The following is a 22217-nucleotide window of genomic DNA, read 5'->3' on the forward strand; positions in this document are numbered from 1 at the left end:
AGATGATTATGTTACGGATTCCGGTTAGAATTAAGTTTCCTGTTGAGTTGTTCATCACATTTTCTGTAAATTTGAGCCATTGTGAAACATTTATGAGTGAAACAAATTATGACTTAGAGTAATATTGTAACTTGTGATATGTAATTAGTCTGCCATATGTAATTTAATTCTACTATGTACATATCTGTTAAAAAAGCTGTGAAATATGTCTAAACAATAAATAAAATGTAAACAAACAGTATTAAACGACAGTACGTTGTTCTCTGAATGATTAGTACACACAGTCAATTATATATTGATTGGGGTCATGTATGACCCCTGATGGTGTACTAGGGAAATTTTAGCAGAGTGAGTCCTAGGGTTAATCGGTGCACTCGCGGAGTATGCTGAAAAAAATAATAGTTCCACTTTCTTCCCCCAGGTGAAAATATAGTGCTGTAAGCAGTCAGTATGTGATGTGGGTGTAGCAGACGGGGAGGAATAATCAAATACGTGATAGCGGTGGTCGGGCACGTTTATTAGGATATTGTCACAAGTTACAATATGGATTCAATATGGTCTCTCGACTCAGCATCTTGCTGCATCCATAACACGGCGTCGTAGTCGTCGGTGGTCGTAACATAACTGTATAATGAGAGCGATATATCGTCTAATGCTATCATTCAGATGAGGAAGAGCCCCAATACATCCCTATAGGCACAATCTTTCAGACATCCCCACAATCAGAAGTCACATGGATTTAGGTTGTGGGATCTGCATGGCCACATGTCTTGAAATTGTCGAGAGATAATGCTATCATTAGTGAAGTTTTCTCGAAGCAAATCTTTCACGTGGTAAGCAACATGTGGTGTTGCCCCATTCTGCATGAAAATGGTGGTCTGGACGCAATTCCGTTCTTGCAGAGCTCGAATCACTGTTCGCACAAGGAGAGCCTCGTAAAGTGCAGATGACACTGTACATGTAACAGGCCCGTACGTGTCATCCCCTCGAATAAAAATGGACGGATATTGAAGAAGCTTCGTGAAACTGCACCACACAGAAGCTGAGTGAATTGGATATCCCTGAACAACATGTGGCGGAGTAGAACCCCATAAGCAAGTAACACTTACGTGCATTCACAGCACCATGCAGAGTAAAATGATATTCCCCTGCCACATGTCATCCATTTCCAGGCGCGCCAAAAAACGAAGGGCAAAGTCAAGGTCATGTTCCCTATTTTGGTGCTTCATTAGGTGCACATTCTGAGTGTTGTAGGGATACTGGTGTAAAATGCACGATAAGATCTTTTGAATTGTTGAACAGGGGAATATGATTCCAGTGACACAGCTCGAACGCTGGCTGCAGAATTTGAAGCATGTTCTGCATGGTGAGCTACAGTTGCAGGAGCTTCGTCACCAACTGCCATGGGAATGAGCCTCCACCTTCCCCGTGCTGCATCACCTAATTCTCCCGTTTTTCCAAATGTCTGGATCATATTCTTTAGCCCATTTATTTACATTCGGCTTCTCTGCAGATTTTTCGTCGGTCATATTCCAACAATGCATCACTGCTGTTGCTGGCGTTCTGGTGCACCAGATGTGCCAACAGTGTTCTATCTTCCTTCTGAATAGGCACTGCGTTTGTTATGGAGAACTTCAACTGTCATTCTTCTTCACCCTTTACACCAACAGTCACTACACAAAAGAATTAACACCTGTCGCCAAGTGACAAACAGCATACTGACGTCAAAACAGATACTTTTTACATCCTAACTGCTTGCAGCACCATTGTTTCACGTCAGGCAGATAGTGGAACTATTGATTTTTTCGGGGTACTCCACAAGCGCACGGATTAATGAACGTAACCGCAATGTTTCAGCGTCCTGGAATGCATGAAGCCTACACTCAAGCTCTCGGAACACCATCAGTTTAATAATAATCGCCTGATATTTTGAATCTGGTGGATCAAAAAAGGTGGTGTGCCTACGAACCGCTCCTGAGGTGTGTGGTCAACACAGCTGGTATTCGGGCCAACATCTGAGACAGCTTTCTGTCGCAGTGTAAGGAAAACGATCAACGAGGCTGCATCGCATGTTCCTATTACTCGAAATCGCACTTTGCTGATTTCAAAACCAAAAAATGCAGGAGGTAATTTCTTATTGAACAGTCGTCAAGAAACTTTGTTTCCGGGCGTAAATGCACATCGAAAATGTTTTGACGGTCTCTTCAAGTCAGAACCAGTAGGTTTCTACAGTCATGGAACCGATAAAATACCTAAACATTGTCCGACTGTTTTAAATAAAGTGATAGAATATATTGCGGCTGATCAAGTTTTCTCTTATGCTTATTGTTGTGTTCAATAATTAATGGAAGACACTGTTAAAATATGCACTGTAGTAATAGAAACGAAACACTATTTACCACGATAACTTACTGCAACATAAGCATGCTTATATGAAGGAAAAGGTTGCCATTCCCCGAGATGATCCTGCTTCCACTGAAAACGTGAGAGGGAACCACCAACCACCACGGCCCATTCCACCTCGATAATTCTCATATGAATATTGTGTAGTCTAAAGGCGAAGCTCATGTGAAACCCTCAGGGGCTAAATTAATAACATCTTATGCCGACTGTGAAGCGCTGCACAGAAAATTGACTTATCCTGTCTTACACGCACCGCAAGTTGAAAATCTCTTCAACATACAGTTTTCGCTTTTATTCACAAAGCATCACATGTGGTAAAATTGTAATCATTGCGAGTAGACGACTCTGTCGTTCTTCAGTGTTTAAAAACTGAATGACAGTGTTGTTTAAAGCTGACTTCTCCTAGACTTTACTATCAGCATTCTGTGTTCCTTGTTCCACGCTCTAGTTGGAAGTGCTTCTCCTTTCGTTGTAGCTGGTTTGATTTTTTCCGCTCCGTTTTGAGTCTGCTGTTTCGGTCATGGCGTATGATTTCTTGATTTGGAACTTCGTTATTCATAATTTACGAAATATCAGTGTGGATGTTCACGTTTTGCAATCAGTGCTGTGTTGTTAGATTATCTCTTGTGTTCCTCAGTTTTGGGGTTAGTACCAAATACAGCGTTGTTAAGAAAAATGTTTACAGTGTAACCACTGGATTGCTTCAAAATATGAGTCCCGTATGGCGAATGAGCTTGTCATTTTCAGTATGCTTAAGGCAGAAGAATAAAAATAACTGTTACAGTTACTGATCTATTGTATTCAGTTTGCAGTGCATCTGACAAGCAACCCCTTGAGTACGAAGTCGCAAGTTCAGTCTTTAGTAAGGCTCTCTTGAAATTATGACAGGAGAAACATTAGCTGCTAATGATTCATCTTGTGTATCAGGAGGGTGACAGAAAATAAATGTCTGGGAGGTGCAGAGATCAACCTTCTATGGGATGTGCGTATTACACTTGGCAAAATAGACATCGTCGATATTCAAGAAATGTTCAAAACAAATCATTAACTTGCTCCATGAGCACCAAATGAAAAATGGCGCGCACCTCAAGATCGAAGGCGAACTCCTTGAGATTACAAACCATGCAGAACGTTCAGCTAGATATCCACTCGTCAAGAATGCGTATGGGATCATATTAGCATTATGGGGTGATGCGAGCTAATGGAATGTGATGACATGCAACTGAATACGAAACAGTTTCTTATGGAGCTTACCGTGAAACCGGCTATCGCTTAAGGCGTAGCTGCAGATAGTACGATTATATGTTTTGTAGGCACGGGAAAAACAAACATTCAGAGGCTGAATTTATCCAGTGGTTCCATGTAATATGAACTGCAATGCCACACATTTTTCTAGAGGGATAGTTTGCTCTAAGGCAGTATGATTTTTAAACACATACCAAGTGTTACTCATTGACTAAGCAGTTCAACTATGCTCTGTAGCCCCATGCTGTGCTCACCATTGGATACCTCTAGTCCTGCACCTGTTGCCATTAGCAGTTAATATTGTGTTTGTTTGGTAGACAATATGTGAATGACCGATACGTCATTGGCTTTTTTGACGTTGCACTCAATGGGTTCCTTGTGAGTGTGTACCAATTTCTCTGTTGAGTTTCAGTGTTGTGTCCTTGTTATATAGTGATAGGATTGTTGGTGTGTGTGTGTGTGTGTGTGTGTGTGTGTGTGTGTGTGTGTGTGTGTGTGTGTGTGTGTGTGTGATGGATCTCTCGATTTATGTGGTGCTTTGTTTTTTATATTTATATTTTTATAACCTTAAGAGAGAACTTAGACATTTAAAAGACAGTAATAGAAAAGGAACACATAATAAGTGACCAAACAACCAAGCCTTATATAAAATAATTAAACATATCTTCTGTTATTTGTATATAAAGTGGAATGTGTGTGTATATGACCAAGCTCTCCTCCCAAATCCTTGGATCGATTGCACATAAAGCTGGCAGGGAAAAAGCAGGCCTCATGAGTATCAGCACTATGGAGTTTATAAGCTCCTAGCTCCAGTAGGAGTGGCGATGTAGGGAAAACATGCCTTTCCCAGCACATGCCTTATAGGCTGCCTAAATGACAGGAATGTTGTGTGGGAATAGTGTCAAGCTGGTAAATCAACCTGGTTTCTAGAGAGCGTACACCTATGGGCAAAAAACTGTTTTCCAGGCCCCGATATGTAGTTTGCCCTGCATGACAGCCACGTTATGGGAGTAGTATCTTCCTGCTTTATAGAACTGTGTTGCAGGGCCTGCACGTGCTGGCGGGGATGGTTGGGGACAGGTTGTGAAGTATAGAGGAGGGGATGTACAGAGTGAGGGGGAGGAGGAAATGGACAAAGAGATGGCGGGAAAGGTAGATGCATGAGGAAGTAGTAGTAGATAAAGAGCAATGCCCTTGGACACCACAAAAATAGTGTCACATAAATTAGACAATATACCCAGCCGAGATCACCCAGCACTGTACCGTAGCAAAGAAAAGACACATAGCAAAGACACATATGAGCTCTCTGCACACACACACACACACACACACACACACACACACACACACACACACACACACACCAGTCGAGAAATATACGCGGAAAACAATTTGCAGGCGCTCTCACTATCAACAAAAGACGAAAGCATCCTGCAGCGTCAAAACAGATGGCTCGACGGCAGTGGGTCTTCACAACGTAAAAACGTGAATATACTTCAGTTAGTGAAAGTGCTGTATGCTGAAATCTGCTAATTATGTATATAACATCATGAAGAATGAAATAAAAAAACCTTGAGTAACGATTGTGTTTTAATACTGTTTATAGCAATAATTTAATGCATGACAATTGTCAGTGGTACTAGCAAACAAAATTGTAAGAATGGCCATATAGTTATATGTGACGGATGAAGATCATTAATAAAATAAACCGAAATGCGTTTGGTCTTCACGCTACTTTTATTACAGTCGCGAAAGACGGTATTAACCTACATAACTTGTATAACTGCGACTGCGGAAAAAAGAGATCATAAAACAAAGAAGACAACATGCGTAATTTAAATCCATTCAGTTATGATGTAGTGGATTATATTCTGGGGCAATCAACCTCAAGCAAAGAGTTGTTATTTGAAAAAGGATAACTACCATCGTGAACAGAGCCCATCCCAGAAACTCCTTCAGTAGTTTATTTAAACAGCTAGCTGGCACTTGCCAGAATATGTCAATGCATTCTCACACTGATATCCTTCCTTGTTAAAATGCCAACATTCCAACGTTATACAGATTCAAATGTGCATATCATGAGCAGAAATTTACTCTCTTTCTTCTATATGAAGGCCTCGTGCCTCAGTGTGAAAGTAACGAGGATTAAGTTTTAAAATGTAATGATTTCCTTGCTGTAATTTTCAATGCGGTTACAGGAAGACTTTTAGTAAGCGGTTTTATGAGATCGAATGAACTGCTAATATCTTGCCAATTCTTACAAGAGTATCAAATCGTGCTGTAGCGTGCTTTTTTCTGATTTAATGAAAGCAACAAAAATTTCCAGGTATCTCTAAGGAAGCCTTGTTCGCATTGTTAATGTGAGATTCATGAGTAACAGTGTCAGACATTGAATTTGTCACATTCACTTTGCTAATGGTGGCTGTGATAATCATTTAAACAAAGTTTTGTTACGTATACAGTGCTGTCGCATGTACATCAAAATGGATGTTCGTGTCAGGTCTCGATGAAAACATTTAAGTGTGTGTCAGGTACACCTAGAAGCGACATTAGCATATTTCAGTTCTATCTTTGCCGTGCAATTTGAAGAGACTCGATAGTGTTTAGAGCTAGGATAGTATAAACTACAAAATTTCAGAATAAGCAGAATTTCAAAGAAAGGTTCAGCAAAGCACCAGAGCTTGATTTTTTACGCTTACCGTGACCCTTGGAAGCACTGTAATCAGTAAAAGAAGCATCTGTGAATTTGAACCCTAGTAAATAAAATGCATTTGTACATTCAACGAGCTATCGATTAGTATGGGTGAATGATTTATGACGTCACGAACCACTCCTTTTTCAAGCGGGAACAATGAATTGTCTTCAAAGCGTTGTAACGTTTCCTGATTGTTCAGCGTTACGTTGTGTTTTACTGTCACCGCTAAGCTTGTTCTCGGAAAGGTAAGTAGACACTACGGGTACATAAACTGGAAGTGCCACTTTGTTTTCTAAGTCAACAGTGTAGTGTGCTGAATCGACTTTGCGAAAGGGTTACCAACGAAACCACGAGCCGTTAGCCGCCGGTGGCCTCGGAAATAAGATGTTCACGTTCTCACAAAAGTGACTATGTAATTTCGAAAGAAATTCATGCAGTTGGTATGGGTTGATAAAACGCCACCACGGGCAGAGAAAATAGCTCTACACCATACCATCGAATTTCATAAACATCAACCGAAGACATTAAATTCAAGTTTTTACACTCTGTCCAGATCAAACTCTTCATGTATTCTATAAATGAAATTGAAGACGTGAGAAAATACGTTTATGCTGGTGCACAAAAATGAGTATAAGTAATGATAGTACAGCTTAAATAACTGCATCTACAGGGTTTGTTATATTTGAACTATGATGGAGTTAATTTCGGGAAGGCGGTTGGACTAGTCTCACTTTTGATATTTCAGTATTTATTGCCCTCGCAGTCGCCACCTAGAGTTTCTTGTTTTGTTATGCGGTAATCGCCATGTAGCGTTGTTTTGTTTTGTTAGGTGATAGTCGCCACGTTCTTAGTTTTGTTTTCAATTACTTGAGTAAACGTGGCTGGTGGAAGGTTGACAGTCGATGAAAGAGAGGCAGCTCTTAAGCAGTACATTAAAACGAAAATACCAACCATGGCGAAATGAATTCAGAATAGAGCCATTGACAAATGTAACAATTTCATCTATTCTAGACAAAGCCGAAGGTTGTGTTACAGATGTACGTAAATATCTACCTGGACACCCTGTAACAGCATCAAGTTCAGGTCACTATTTACAGCTGAGACAGTGTGTCCGTGAAACCAGCGTCAGTCGCTCAAGTGTTCATCGCATTTTGAAGACTGCGAAGTGTAGGTGTTACATCCCCAGATTGTTATAAGCAATGAACTATGACGACCTAGCGATGGCGGTTAAAGCTGAATCAATCAGTTTTCGATTTATCGTTTTTTCACGCCAGCTCCATCCGACTATTAAAACAGCTCAAGGTAACTGGTTTCTGAAATAACCGATTTTCGGTTTTCTGCTCCTGTTATTTCCTATAATAAGTGTGGAAATCGAACAGAGATTGAAGAATTTTGACATTTCTCTTTCAGAATCATAGAATCAAGATAATAAATTAAATCGACAAATAAAATAAAACTTAATCCGTCCATCTTTCATTGCTTTTCTAGAAAAGTGATAAGTGATTCAATGTTACCAAAAACTTACCAGTATTCCCCTGCCGGCCACTGTGGTCGAGCGGTTCTAGGCGCTTCAGTCGGGAACTGCGCTGCTGCTATGGTCGCAGGTTCGAATCCTGCCTCGGGCATGGATGTGTGTGATGTCTTTAGGTCAGTTAGGTTTAAGTGGTTCTAAGCCTAGGGGACTGATGACCGCAGATGTTAAGTCCCATAGTGCTTAGAGCCTTTTTTTTTTTTTTTTTTTTTTTTTTTTTTTTTTTTTTTTTTTTTTTAGTATTCTCCTGTTGAGTCCAGTTTTTTGAAACTCTGGCCAAAAAGTATCTTGTAATCTGGAATCATACCACTATTTGGGTATTCTATTTGGATACTATGAATAGTCTGTGCTAAAGGATGAATACTGAGTTGAAGAACTAAGTTTTTCGTGTTAATTTGTCCGTTTTCATGGACCGCAAGCAGGTAAAGGCGTATAACGTAAAGACAAGGTAGCATCTACATCTACATCCATACTCCGCAAGCCACCTGACGGTATGTGGCGGAGGGTACCCTGAGTACCTCTATCCGTTCTCCCTTCTATTCCAGTCTCGTATTGTTCGTGGAAAGAAGGATTGTCGGTATGCCTCTGTGTGCGCTCTACTCTCTCTGATTTTATCCTCATGGTCTCTTCGCGAGATATACGTAGGGGGGAGCAATATACTGCTTGACTCCTCGGTGAAGGTATGTTCTCGAAACTTCAACAAAAGCCCGTACCGAGCTAGTGAGCGTCTCTCCTGCAGAGCCTTCCACTGGAGTTTATCTATCATCTCCGTAACGCTTTCGCGATTACTAAATGATTCTGTAACGAAGCGCGCTGCTATCCGTTGGATCTTCTCTATCTATTCTATCAATCCTATCTGGTATGGATCCCACACTGCTGAGCAGTATTCAAGCAGTGGGCGAACAAGCGTACTGTAACCTACTTCCTTTGTTTTCGGATTGCATTTCCTTAGGAATCTTCCAATGAAACTCAGTCTGATATCTGCTTTACCGACGATCAACTTTATATGACCATTCCATTTTAAATCACTCCTAATGCGTACTACAGATAATTTATGGAATTAACTGCTTCCAGTTGCTGACCTGCTATACTGTAGCTAATGATAAGGGATCTTTCTTTCTATGTATTCGCAGAACATTACACTTGCCTACATCGAGATGCAACTGCCATTCCCTGCACCATGCGTCAATTCGCTGCAGATCCTCCTGCATTTCAGTACAATTTTCCATTGTTACAACCTCTCGATATACCACAGCGTCATCCGCAAAAAGCCTCAGTGAACTTCCGATGTCATCCACAAGGTCATTTATGTATATTGTGAATAGCGACGGTCTTACGACACTGCCTTGCGGCATACCTGAAATCACTCTTACTTCGGAAGACTTCTCTCCATTGAGAATGACATGCTGCGTCCTGTTATCTAGGAACTCTTTAATCCAATCTCACAATTGGTCTAATAGTCCATATGCTCTTACTCTGTTCATTAAACGACTGTGGGGAACTGTATCGAACTCCTTGCGGAAGTCTCCGCAGATCAGTTACAGTTTATTTTTTGTATACTATGAAAGAATTGTTGATAAATTTGTAATTTATTATTGTTTTTCGTACTGTTGATGATAGCCAAAGTAGAGACGGTATAAAATGTAGACTGGCATATGCAAAAAAAAAGCGTTACTGAAAAAGAGAAATTTGTTAACATCGATTATACAGGGTGTTACAAAAAGGTACGGCTAAACTTCCAGGAAACATTCCTCACACACAAGTAAAGAAAAGATGTGTGTGGACATGTGTCCGAAAACTTAATTTTCATGTTAGAGCTCATTTTAGTTTCGTCTGTATGTACTGTACTTCCTCGATTCACCCCCATGATTTCATACATGTGCCTTTACAAGTACGACACAACATGTGGTTCATGCACAATGGAGCTCCTGCACATTTCAGCCGAAGTGTTCGTACGATTCTCAGCAATAGATTCGGTGACCGATGGATTGGTAGAGGCGGACCAATTCCATGGCCTCCACGCTCTCCTGACCTCAACCCTCTTGACTTTCAAATGCCCCCATAAATGAGACTCTTCGTGCTCATATTGTGGACGGCTGTGATACAATACGCCATTCTCCAGGGCTGCATCAGTGCATCAGGGATTCCATGCGACGGAGGTTGGATGCTGTATCCTCGCTAACGGAGGACATTTTGACCATTTCCTGTAACAAAGTGTTTGAAGTCACGCTGGTACGTTCTGTTGCTGTGTGTTTCCATTCCATGATTAATGTAATTTGAAGAGAAGTAATAAAATGAGGTCTAACATGGAAAGTAAGCGTTTCCCGACACATGTCCACATAACATATTTTCTTTCTTTGTGTGTCGGGAATGTTTCGTGAAAGTCTTTGGCCGTACCTTTTTGTAACACCCTGTGGATGTGACAGGAAGTCTTTTCTGAAAGTATTTATCTGGAGTGGAAGTGAATATGGATGATGAACCGTTTAGACAACAAGATAACAGAAGCATTTGAAATGTGATGCTACAGAAGAACGCTGAAGATAAGATGGGTAGATTGCATAACTAATGAGGAGGTTCAAATGGTTCGGGTGGCTCTAAGCACTATGGGACTTAACATCTGAGGTCATCAGTCCCCCAGACTTAGAACTACTTAAACCTAACTAACCTAAGGACGTCACACACATCCATGCCTGAGGCAGGATTCGAACCTGCGACCGTAGCAGCAGCGCGCTTCCGATCTGAAGCGCCTAGAACCGCTCGGTCACGACGGCCGTCTAATGAGAAGGTACTGAGTAGAATTGGGAAGCAAAGAAATTTGTGGCACGATGTGAGTAGAAGAAGGGATCGATTGGTACGACGCATTCTGAGAATCAAGGAATCACCAATTCAGTACAGGGGGGTAAGTGGGGGGGGGGGGGGGTAAAAATCGTAGTAAACGGAGACCAAGAGGTGAATACAGAAAGCAGGTTAGAAAAATGTAGATTGCAGTAATTACTCGGAGTGAAGAGGCTTACACAGGATAGACATTCATGGAGAGCTGCATCAGTCTAGTCTTCGGACTGAAGACCGGAACAACAACACTATTACCATAATTTCCTTGCTCTTACAAGGTGTACAACTTTGCTTCCGCCGTTTTTTCCTCAAAATTTGAGGCTTTAATGAAACAAACTGGTTACACATGTATCATTCAAAGTATTTTCCATCGCTGGTCACTACTTTCACCCATCTTTCGGGCAGTTTACGAATCCCGCGTAGAAAAAATTGTTCATCTTTTGAAGCGATCCACCAATCGATCCAATTTGTGACTTTTTCGTGAGATCGGAAGTGGTGGTCAGCCAGGCGATGCGCCATTGATCTAAACAGGTGATAGAGGTAGCAATGCGTGTTTCACTTGGTTTTAACACCTCATAGTACACGACGCCGAGCTGGTCCCAGCAAATGCAGAGCATGATCTTGGAGCCGTGAATATTCAGTTTGGCCGTCGATGTGGAAGCATGGCCGGGATATTCCCATGAGTTTTTGCACTTAGGGCTATCGTAATGAACCCATTTTTCGTCCCCGGTCACAATGCGATGCAGAAATCCCTTCCGTTTTTGCCTCTGAAGCAACTGTTCACAAACACACAAACGCCGTTCATGTCTCTTGGTTTCAGCTCATACGGGACCCACGTTCCTTCTTTCTGAATCATGCCCATAGCCTCGAGACGTTTTGAAATGGCTTGCTATGTCAGTCCCACTAATCGTGCCAATTATTCTTAGAGTCGACGCGAGTCTTCACTCAGCAATGTCTCCAATTCTGCGTCTTCGGAAACATTCTCTCTTCCACCACTATGCCGGTCTACGACGTTAAAATCTTCCTTCTTGAAGCGTTGAGACCACTCACGACACATTCTTTCACTAATAGCGTCCTCACCATACGTACTTGAGAGCATTCGATGAGATTCAGCCGCTGTTTTCTTCATATTGACACTAAACAAAAACACCTCGCGCAAATGACGAGAATTAGGCTCGTAAACTGACATTTTCAATCAAGAACAACTTTATGATGTAGACACAAATCGACTAATGTTTGAATGAGGTTATATTGACCGAGGTCCAAGCTGACTGCCTGAACTCTGCGATCTGCTTCTTTCGACCGCTACTTACCGTTGTCGCCACCTATCGGCAAACAGCGGAAGCAAAGTTGTACACCTTGTATTATTTCATACAAATTGCAGACAAATCTTCAATCTTTTAAAGGAAATGAAGCTTTGCACTTCATTGGTGTGTCACTTTGTAAAAATATTTCCACACTAGGATTGGTGCCATTCTGCAGTACAACGGATGTCCGGCGACGACAGCGAGTAACTACCGTAGAGTACAGACGGGGAAAGTCTTGTACACTGTGTTACACGCTTACCGTAAACCACGACAGATGGCAACAGAGACGTATTTGTCTCAGCAATGCAGTACCAGTTCTTATGCCATGTGTCTGTTCCTCGGTTCTGTCGGCTATTTTTAGTTCAAGAACAATTACTGCTTTTCCCTTTCCCTATATTAATGGAATATTTCAGACCAACTACTTTAAAAAAAAGATTTTATTTAAAAAGGAAAAAATAATACTGTTACTGTGGCAAACCGACACCTCGGTTTTTTGCTGGGTTATTAGTAAAAAAAATTAAAAAAGGCCTATTGCAACCGAGGTCGATTCCGGGCCGGGTTGGGGATTTTCTGAGCACTGGGGCTGGGTCTTTGTGTTGTCGCCATTATTTCGTGATCATTCCTGACAGTGGCTAGATTGTATTGCGTAAAAAATGGAGCTTTGTACGGTTTCTGATGACCGCGCAGTTGAGCGCCCCACAAACCAATCATCATCATCATCATAACGGTGAGACTTTCATTTTATCTGCCATCCGCCAGTTGTACTTTTACCTACGGAGAACGCTAAATGTCGTTGTTTATGGAGAAAAACCATTTCGAACACCTACACTGAGTTCAGTAAAGTGAACTTTAAGCTACACTTTCAACGAAAGTGAGGCGTTTCCGACTGTTAACTTCGAAGTTACGAACAGTATAATAATGTATACATTTCTTTGGGCCTTTGTGCATAACGTATAATGCCGTTCCATTTCTAAACTAGCTGGGAACAGATTTCGCAACTAGGTAGCTACACCGTCTGTGGTACATTGATTTCACTGTACGCATTTTCTTTCTTCAAATTTCGATGTTTTACTTGAATATTTGACTTAACAAGATTATCAGTTACATTCGGCGTATAAGTAGATAGATTGACGATGTATCTGAGTGTTTAATTGGTGATAACTTTTAGACACTTTCTGGAAGTGTACTTTTCATGTCTTCTTAAAATTTGTATAGGTCAGTCAGCGAAATATCCTGTTTATTCGTTTCTGTACAAATTAAAAGCTGCTGAGACATGTATATTTGTGTTTGTCATACTTAACAATGGACGTATGTGTAAAAAGCAGTAATGAGATTAACCAACTTTGTCCGATGTAGTAGAAAACACAAATTCCATTATGCCTATATGTCTGTTATACTGTATCCAAGATGGAAACTTAGCTATAAGTTGATTTTTGAACTCAAAACTATAGCATCAATGTCTGATACAGGCATCAGACATCACACTGTATTTGAACAAAATAAGAACTGTAGCTCTGTGTGCTGTATCTAATTAAACTTTCTCTAGAAGCTCAAACTGACATTCTGAACGTTTTCTTTCCAGTTATATGATACGTCGCATGGGGTTCAAACCAGAAGCAGCCATATCAGGTGAGTTACGCAGACGGATATTTATTAATAAGCATACGACCGTTTCGTGGTGTTGCCTTGGAGGCAAAATAAGTAGTACACCTTGTTTTTTAAAGCCAATATATTGCTGGAAAGAGAGCAATGAGAGCAGTAAAATTTTGTCAGCCAATCTTAATAGACCCCCTAAGAGGTTTTGGTTTTGCGTAAAATCTGTATGCAGTTCGAAATCCTCTATTCATTCACTCAGTGACCATACTGGCATCGAAACTGAAGATGAGAGATAGGTAGATGGATAGCGAGAGAAAGAAAGAAAGAAAGAAAGAGAGAGAGAGAGAGAGAGAGAGAGAGAGAGAGAGAGTGAGAGAGAGAGGAGAGAAATGGGGGGGGGGGGGGGGGGGGGGACGAAATACTGAATTCGGTCTTCCTAATTGTTTCACCGCGGAAGATGGTAACACGGTCCCTCCTGTCAGGCTTCGTACGAACGTCGAAGTGGCAGATATTGAGAAAAAGGATTGCTGAATAGAAAAACAACTACAGACCAGACACATAGTATTGGAGAGGCGTCAGGACCAGATGAGATACCAATAAGATTCTACTGAGTTTACGCGAAAGATCTTACTTCCCTTCTAGTATCGGTTTATCGTAGATCGCTTGAGCAACGGAAGATACGTAGCTACTGGAAACACACAAGTCATTACCATTTTCAGGAAGGGTCGTACACCTCTTATAGGCCTACATCGTTGACGTCAATGTGCTGCAGAATTGTGGAACATGTTTTGCTAAAGAATTATGACGTTTCTGGAGAACGAAAATCTCTATAAAAATCAGAATGGATTCTGCGAATAGAAATGTTGTGAAACTCGGCTCCCTCTGTTCCTCCATAGCATTGTAGACAACGGCTCTCAGGTTGATGCCTGGACTTCATGAAGGCATTTGACACCGTCCGCACTGCATTGGAAGAAATATGAGTTTACCGAATATCAAACTAGATTTGTGACTGAATTCAGGACATCAGGAAGAATTCAACACGATGCTCGTAACGGAACCAAATCGACAGGAATAAAGGTAATTACCGGAGTACCCCAAGGATGTGCGATAGGTTCGTTACTGTTTACGTAGGATGTAAATGATATAGTACAAAGCGTCGGAAGTTCTTTAAGACTTTTGCAGATAATGCGGTTGTCTATAAGAAAGTAGCCACGCCAGAAGACATGGTCGACCTAAAGAGGTTTGATGAATGGTGCAGGCTCTGGCAGTTAATCGGGAACGTAAATAAATATAACATATTTCGCGTACATTGGAAAACAAATTCACTGCAGCGCTACTACTCTGCTGATGACCAATTTCTAGAAACAACAAAATGTCTGGGTGTAACCATTCAGAACGATCTTCATTGGAATGACCACATAAAACTAATCGTAGGAAAAGCAGATGATGTACTGATGTTCATAGGGATAATCTTAAGGAAATGTAACTGATCCTCGAAGGAAGTGGCTTACAAGGCGCTCGTTCCACCGATTGTTGAGTACTGTTCATCATTCTGGGATCCTTACCAGGTTGGATTGAAAGAAGATCCAACGAAGAGGTGCGCCTTTCGTCATGGACAGTTTAGCTGGGGCGTGACAGAATACTGTACAAGCTCTAGTGGCAGACGCTACAAGAGAGGCGTCGTGCATCACGCAGAGGCTTGCTACTGAAATTTCGAGAGAGCAGTTTCCGGGAAGAGTCGGACAACATATTACTTCCTCCCACAAATATCTTGCGAGAAGAGCACGACTACAAAATTCCAGAAATTAGAGCTAAACAAAGTCTTACCGAGAATCATTCTTCCCACGCGCCAACGGGGAAGGGGAGATCAGTTAGTGGTACCGGAAGTACCCTCCGCCACACACTGTTACGTGGCTTGCAGAGTATGATGTAGATGTGGAAGACACGTTTCGTGGAAGTAAATAGAGAGCTAGAGGCTTTCCGGTAGTAATAAGAAGCGTTAGAAGCACTTGGTATGAGTAAAAACAACCATGTTGTTGTGGCCTTCAGTCCTGAGACTGGTTTGATGCAGCTCTCCACGCTACTCTACCCTGTGCAAGCCTCTTCATCTCCGAGTAACTGCTGCAATTTACAACCTTCTGAATCTGCTTTCTGTATTCATCTCTTGGTCTCCCTCTACGATTTTTACCCCGTCCCTTCCCCACGCTTCCCGCCAGTTATAAATTGGTGATATCTTGATGCCAGTGTCCTGCCAACCGATCCCTCCCTTTCGTCAGCTTTTACAACAATTTCTCTTCTCCCCAGTTCTGTTAAATACCTCCTCATTCCTTATGTGATCTACCTATCTAATTTTCAGCATTCTTCTCTAGTACCACATTTCGAAAGCTTCTATTCTCTTCTTGTCCAAACTATTTATCGCCCATGTTTCACTTCCATACATGGCTACACTCCATACAAATACTATCAGAAGGGACTTCCTGACACAAGTGGAGGTCACGAGGTTTGGAACGCGGATTTACTTCAAACTTCGTACACTCGTAGTACTCCATGAGGACAACAAAATGTGTAAGCAGTAGCACGTACTTCTCAAGCGTTATTGAGAAAATCGCAAGATAATTTCGGTCGTCAAAAATGTACCTGTGCGTGGCCATTTTTACCATGAATCGGCGGCAGCCGAGTGGTTAGCGTTCAAGCCCCGTAATCGCTGGATCGCGAATTAACAGAACAATTAATTATGTAACTTCACTTTTTCGAGATGATAACTCTTTGTAAACCTTTCATGTTGTCTGTGTACTACTGTTGTTGCTCTTGATCGCTTTTCCCGAGTGTCACAGGCACATGATAGTGATGATGACGGTGGTGATGACGATGATGGTGAGGGAGAGAGATCTTGAGACTTAAAAGTAACTTGGAGCGTATCCCGAGCGAGTGTTCAGGGTCGTTAGTTTTAGCAGTATTGTAAATGACCTATTGGATAACTTCGGAAGTTCCATCGACATTTTGCGGACGATTCTGTTTTACACAGAGAAGTCGACATGGAATAAAATTGTAATGAAAGGCAAGATGATGTGCAAAGGATCGACACTTAGTGCGTCGGTTGGCAGTTGGTACTCAATGTAAAGAAACGTAACGCATTGCGCATAAACAGGCAGAAACTTCCGTTATCGTGTGATTGTACGAATACAGAACAATGACTGGGTGTGGCTACATTCAGTAAATATCTACTGGTGTATCTATGTAGAGATTTAAAGTGTGACGCTCAGATAAAATTAATCACAGATAAGGCGGATACCAGAGTGAGATTCATCGGAAGAATCTTCAGGAAGTGTAGTCCACCCACAAAGAATGTAGCGTACAAAACACTCGTTCGACAAATACTTGGCGAAATTTCGTCAGTCTGAGATCCGTACGAGATAGAGTTGATACAGAACATACAGAAAATCCAAACAAGGGCAGCGCGTTGCGTTACAGGGGAGATGGTCAGCCAACTCCACTGTCAGCTGCTGCAGGAGACACGTTTTGCGTCACGGTGTGGCTTAGAGTTGAGGTTCCAAGAGCGCACGTTCCTAAAAGAGTCATCCAGTATGTTGTTACCTCCTACGTATAACTCACGAAAAGACTATGAAAGTAAAGTTAGAGGTTCTAGCTCAAGCGGAGATTGAAAAACAATCGTTCTTCTTACGGACCGTGTGCGGCTGGACAGGAAAAGGGGAGAAATGAAAATTGTACAAAAAACACCATACACCACACTCCATAAGGTTGCTGGCGGAGTATAGTTGTAGGTATATCCACTTGTTTTTTTAGTGCAGTGGTACTATTGTAAGGTTTTGGACCCTTGAGGATGGGATGAGAACAGGAAATTGGTGGAATTAAAGATCTTGTTGCAGTAGTCGAGCGATTTAATTCAAGAATTAGTTTTACGATGAAGGAACTTAACTTGAGGAAATTTGGAAAGAAGACGTCTTTATTTTCGCTCAAAGCTGTTCGGTTAGTTTTGAAGAACCACGAACTTCTAGCAGCTTGACCCCGTTCCATATCTCTCGGAACGATGATGAGAGTAAGACAAGGAAGAGGAGGACGCTGTATACAAGCTTTATCTGCTCTCTGTTCGGAAATGGAACAAGAAATGGAGCGGCAGATGGCAGTAAGAAATTCTCCCTACCACGCATTCAACAGATCTTGTGAAATATGTATGTAAACTGCCGTAAAAAAGAGTTGCACTGCTGCTTATCTGCGAATGTTCGTGGTCTGTGCATCAACAGGAGCGTGAAATAAAACATTGTCCCTAATGAAACTAAAAAATAACTATACTGTGGAATAAAAGTATAACAGTGACAAACATGATGGTAGCCTCTTCCAAAAGTACACGTTTGAACTTATGTAAAGTGAAAATTTGCTGCTCGGTAACATTCAATACCATGTCGTTCCATACTGCATTCTTAAACGCTCAAGCCTGTCACTGCAAATTTTCAGCTGGTCCGACGGGTGCGCATATGGGTTCGTGTCAGCAGACACTGCAGGCTATTCCATTGGGCACACTTCTGTCTCCTTAACAAGGCGTTCGCGGAATGAACGTGGTATTGTCGTCCATTATCGTTTTCGGAGACTATCCGATTGCCCAAATGTTGATTTTAGTGTTGGACAGTAGGTGACAAGAGCCTGTCCCGATAGTGCACATCCATCAAATTACCTTGGATGGTGACGAAAGGCGTTCGACATCCATTCACTATACTTCCTCAAAACTATGGCATACTTAGCTGTGTTCGTCTACGGCTAACATCAAGAGCTTGACAAATCCTGCACTCGTCCGCAAAGAGAACTTGATGCCTCGGCTCCAGATTGCATATTCTCTTGCCGACTTACTTCGCGTAGCATGTAGTTTGGGCGGGGGGGGGGGGGGGGGGGGGTTCTTATTCGTAACGGGCATCTATAGGCAGGATTGGTCGTGTGCGGACGGTTGCATAATGTTTGGATCCCACTTTTCTCCAAAAACGGAGCTAACTGTTCTGTTGCGTTGTCCTCGGTGTATCTGCTAGCTATAATCAACTGGTGTTGTTGACCACGGGTGACCATTACAAGGCAGATTCCATTTGGAAAGACTCACGATAGCAGCTGAATGTTCGAATGACGTCTCTGTGGTGTACGTGAACTCTGTGGGCAACTTCCCTTGCTATCAGCCCCTGTTGTCTTAAGGCGCGTTTACACCTGTGTGCATTGCGGCTAGTCGCCGTGCGGCTGCGCTTTCTCAACACGCAGATAGAGGCGTCCAGTGTGAACGTAGGTGTGAATGGAATCACTCGTGTGTACATGCTGTGGAAAAGGCATGCACCTACACGCGTGCATCTACGTGCGAGGGCGGCAATCGCAACCGCACGGGCCTATGCACAAGGCGCACGGGTGTAAACGCACCTTTATAATGATGGTGCGAAAACTGTCTGATTTTAAAATGGCCCCTCGAGACATGTTGAGAGACTGGGCAGTGTACACATTGTTCCGCTTAAGACTTTGCTAATCATGTCATTCTCGAGCAGTAAAGAATGTCTTTTTGCGAGAATACTTAACTTCTATGTAGATTTACCGACTGTACGTAATTGGTACACACTATGTGATCAAAAGTATCGGGACACCTGGCTGAAAATGACTCTCAAGTTCGTGGCGGCCTCCGTCGGTAATGCCGGAATTCAATTTGGTGTACCTCGCGCCTGACTGTCATAGTACTTGCAGTGGATCCTGATGCAGTTTGGAATTCGTGTCTGGATAGATGTCTGCCTATTACACTTCACGGCTCTGCCTATTACACCTTAACACAGCTTCCACTGTAGCAGGCATATATGCTCAGTCAGGTGCTGGAAGGTTTCTTGGGGAATGGTAGCCCATTCTTCACGGAGCGATGCACTGAGGAGAGGTATCGAAGTTGGTCGGTGAGGCCTGACTACGAAGTCTGCGTTCCAAACCATTCCAAAAGTGTTCTATAGGTTTCAGATCAGGACTCTTGTGCAGGCCAGTCCATTACACGGATGTTATTGTCTGTAACCACTCTCCATAGGCCGTGCATTAAGAACAGGTACTCGATCGTGTCAAAAGATGCAGCCGCCATCCCCGAATTGCTTTTGAACTGTGGGAAGCACGAAGGTGCTTAAAACATCAGTGTAGCCACGTGCTGTGATAGTGCCAGCCAAAACAACAAGGAGTGCAAGCCCCCTCCATGAGAAACACGACCACACCATAACACCACCTCCTCTGAATTTTCCGAATTTTATTGTTGGCACTACACACACTGGCAGCTGACATTCACGGGCATTTGCCATATGTACACTCTACCACCGGATCGCCACATTGCGTACCGTCACTCCACACAACGTTTTTCCACTGTTCAATCGTCCAGTGTTTACGCCCCTTACACCAAGCGAGGCGTCGTTTGTTATTTACAGGCTTGATGTGTGGCTTATGAGCAACCGCTCGACCATGAAATCCAAGTCTTCTCACATCGCCCCTTACTGTCATAGTACTTGCAGTGGATCCCGATGCAGTTTGGAATTCGTTACGGGATAGATGTCTGCCTATTACACATTACGACTCTGGTTATTACACCTTAAGACCCTCTTGAGTGTCGGCGGTCTGTACGCTTTTGTGCTGTACGTGTGGCTTCACGTTTCCACTTCACCAACACATCGGAAACAGTTGACCTAGGGATGCTTAGGAGTGTGGAAATCTCGCGTACAGACGTATGACGCAAGTGACACCGAATCACCTGACCACGTTCGAAGTCCGGAGCGCCCCATTCTCCTCTCTCGCGATGTCTAATGACTACTGAGGTCGCTGATATGGAGTACGTGGCAGTAGGTGGCAGCATAATGCACCTAATACGAAAAACGTCTTTTTTTGGGGCTGTCCGGATACTTTTGATGACATAGTGTAATTGTCTTAGATGCAAATGGTACATTCAACGTTTGTTTTAATCACGACACGATATTTTCGATAGGACTGAGTGAAGTGCTTCGCGGCGCAAGTTCTGTGCCCAGTGTACGTTGTCCTCCGGCATTTCTGTTTTGGACTTTTGCCACCACGTTTGATCCAACAGAGGCCATCTACAGTAGAACCTCGCTGATCCGACCTGGGATGGTCCGACTCCCTGGGCAGTCCAACCTTGCCATTTCCGTTGTTATTTGTTTGGACTTGTCAGTGACTCATCACCTGCGATATGGATCAGTAGGCAGTTCGATGAACCCTCTACCAGGCACTTAAATGTGACTTGCAGAGTATCGTGATGTTAGATGCCGTAGTTTGATGACTTTTAACACAAAATAATTTGTTCATAAGTCAATCAGTAAATAAGTGCACACAAGTTTTGTAAGTTAATGACAGATGATAGATGCGTCAGTTTGATCACTTTTAGTACAAAATAATTTGTTCAGAAGTTAATCAGTAAATAAGGATGGTCAGCTTCCGTTTCTGGATGTCCTGGTGAAGAAGAAGGCGGATGGCACCTTCAGCCACAGTGTGTACCGAAAGCCAACACACACAGATCTATACCTACAGGCCGACAGCTGCCACCACCCAGCACAAAAGACCGGGGTGCTTAGAACACTCGTACACCGAGCCCAGGCACTGTCTGACACTGACAGCCTGGCAGGGGAACTTGAACATCTTCAAAAAGTGTTTGCTAACAACGGATTCTCATCCAGGGACATCCGCAGAGCTCTACATCCCACCAGACGTCAGGATACACCGGAGAGCGAGCAAGAAGAAGAAATCAAGAAACTGGCATTTTTACCGTATGCCGGGCCTGTCTCTGCCAAGATCAGCAGAATACTAATTAAACATAACATCAAGAGTGTCTTCTGCCCACCTAGCAAAATCAGGGCTTTACTTGGCACAGTCAAAGGTGACCTGGGCTTAAGGAAACCTGGCATTTACAATATTCCTTGTGAATGCGGTATGTCCTACATTGGCCAAACGACTAGAACGGTGGAAATCAGATGTAAGGAACACCAGCGACATACCAGGCTAAGGCAGGCCACAAAATCAGCAGTAGCAGAACACTGCCTAGAATTGGAACATTCCATGGATTATGAGAACACCAAGGTCATGGTCCAGACCCCCAGGTTCTGGGATAGTGTCATCACTGAATCTATAGAGATAAAGATGGCACAAAACTTGATTAACCGGGAAGCAGGATACCAGCTAAGCACTGCATGGAACCCGGCATTTGAACTGCTGAAGCAATGCCGGAGAAAATATGTTTCCAACACCAACAACGAGCCTCAGACATCTGCACACTGCGGGCATGAACCAAGAAGGGAACACCAGGAAGCCTCGTCGTCGTCGTGCGTGACATCTCGTGCATTCACTGCACGTTTTGGGCAGGTTAAGCAGGGCCTGCTGTTCCTGCGTCAGAGATCGCAATTTGTCGTTGTGGTCCTCACGTTTTGTTCGTCTTCACGTCTTCACGCTTCGTAATTTTTCTTCTCTTGCTGCTTGGATTACTCCAGCAGCAGGTCTGGCCATCTGGTCGCTGGGCGCCAGTGGGGTTGGTTTCCCAGCCCCCTGACCAGCGGGTTTTCGGAGGTCCTCGTCAACTCATAAAATGGTGTAGCGAGCGCGCGGA

The 22217-nt window shown here is 42.8% G+C and overlaps 1 protein-coding gene across 1 annotated transcript in view; it reads left to right on the top strand.

Annotated features, from left to right (window-relative positions):
* LOC126275984 (uncharacterized) overlaps positions 1–22217 on the top strand; it is a 448194-nt gene that overhangs the window by 403053 nt on the left and 22924 nt on the right. Inside the window, exon 8 of the mRNA XM_049977243.1 lies at positions 13596–13642. Within this exon, the coding sequence (XP_049833200.1) occupies positions 13596–13642 (47 nt within the window). The remainder of the gene's footprint in view (positions 1–13595; positions 13643–22217) is intronic.

The sequence above is a fragment of the Schistocerca gregaria genome, chromosome 1 (assembly GCF_023897955.1).
Source record: "Schistocerca gregaria isolate iqSchGreg1 chromosome 1, iqSchGreg1.2, whole genome shotgun sequence".
Taxonomy (NCBI): domain Eukaryota; kingdom Metazoa; phylum Arthropoda; class Insecta; order Orthoptera; family Acrididae; genus Schistocerca; species Schistocerca gregaria.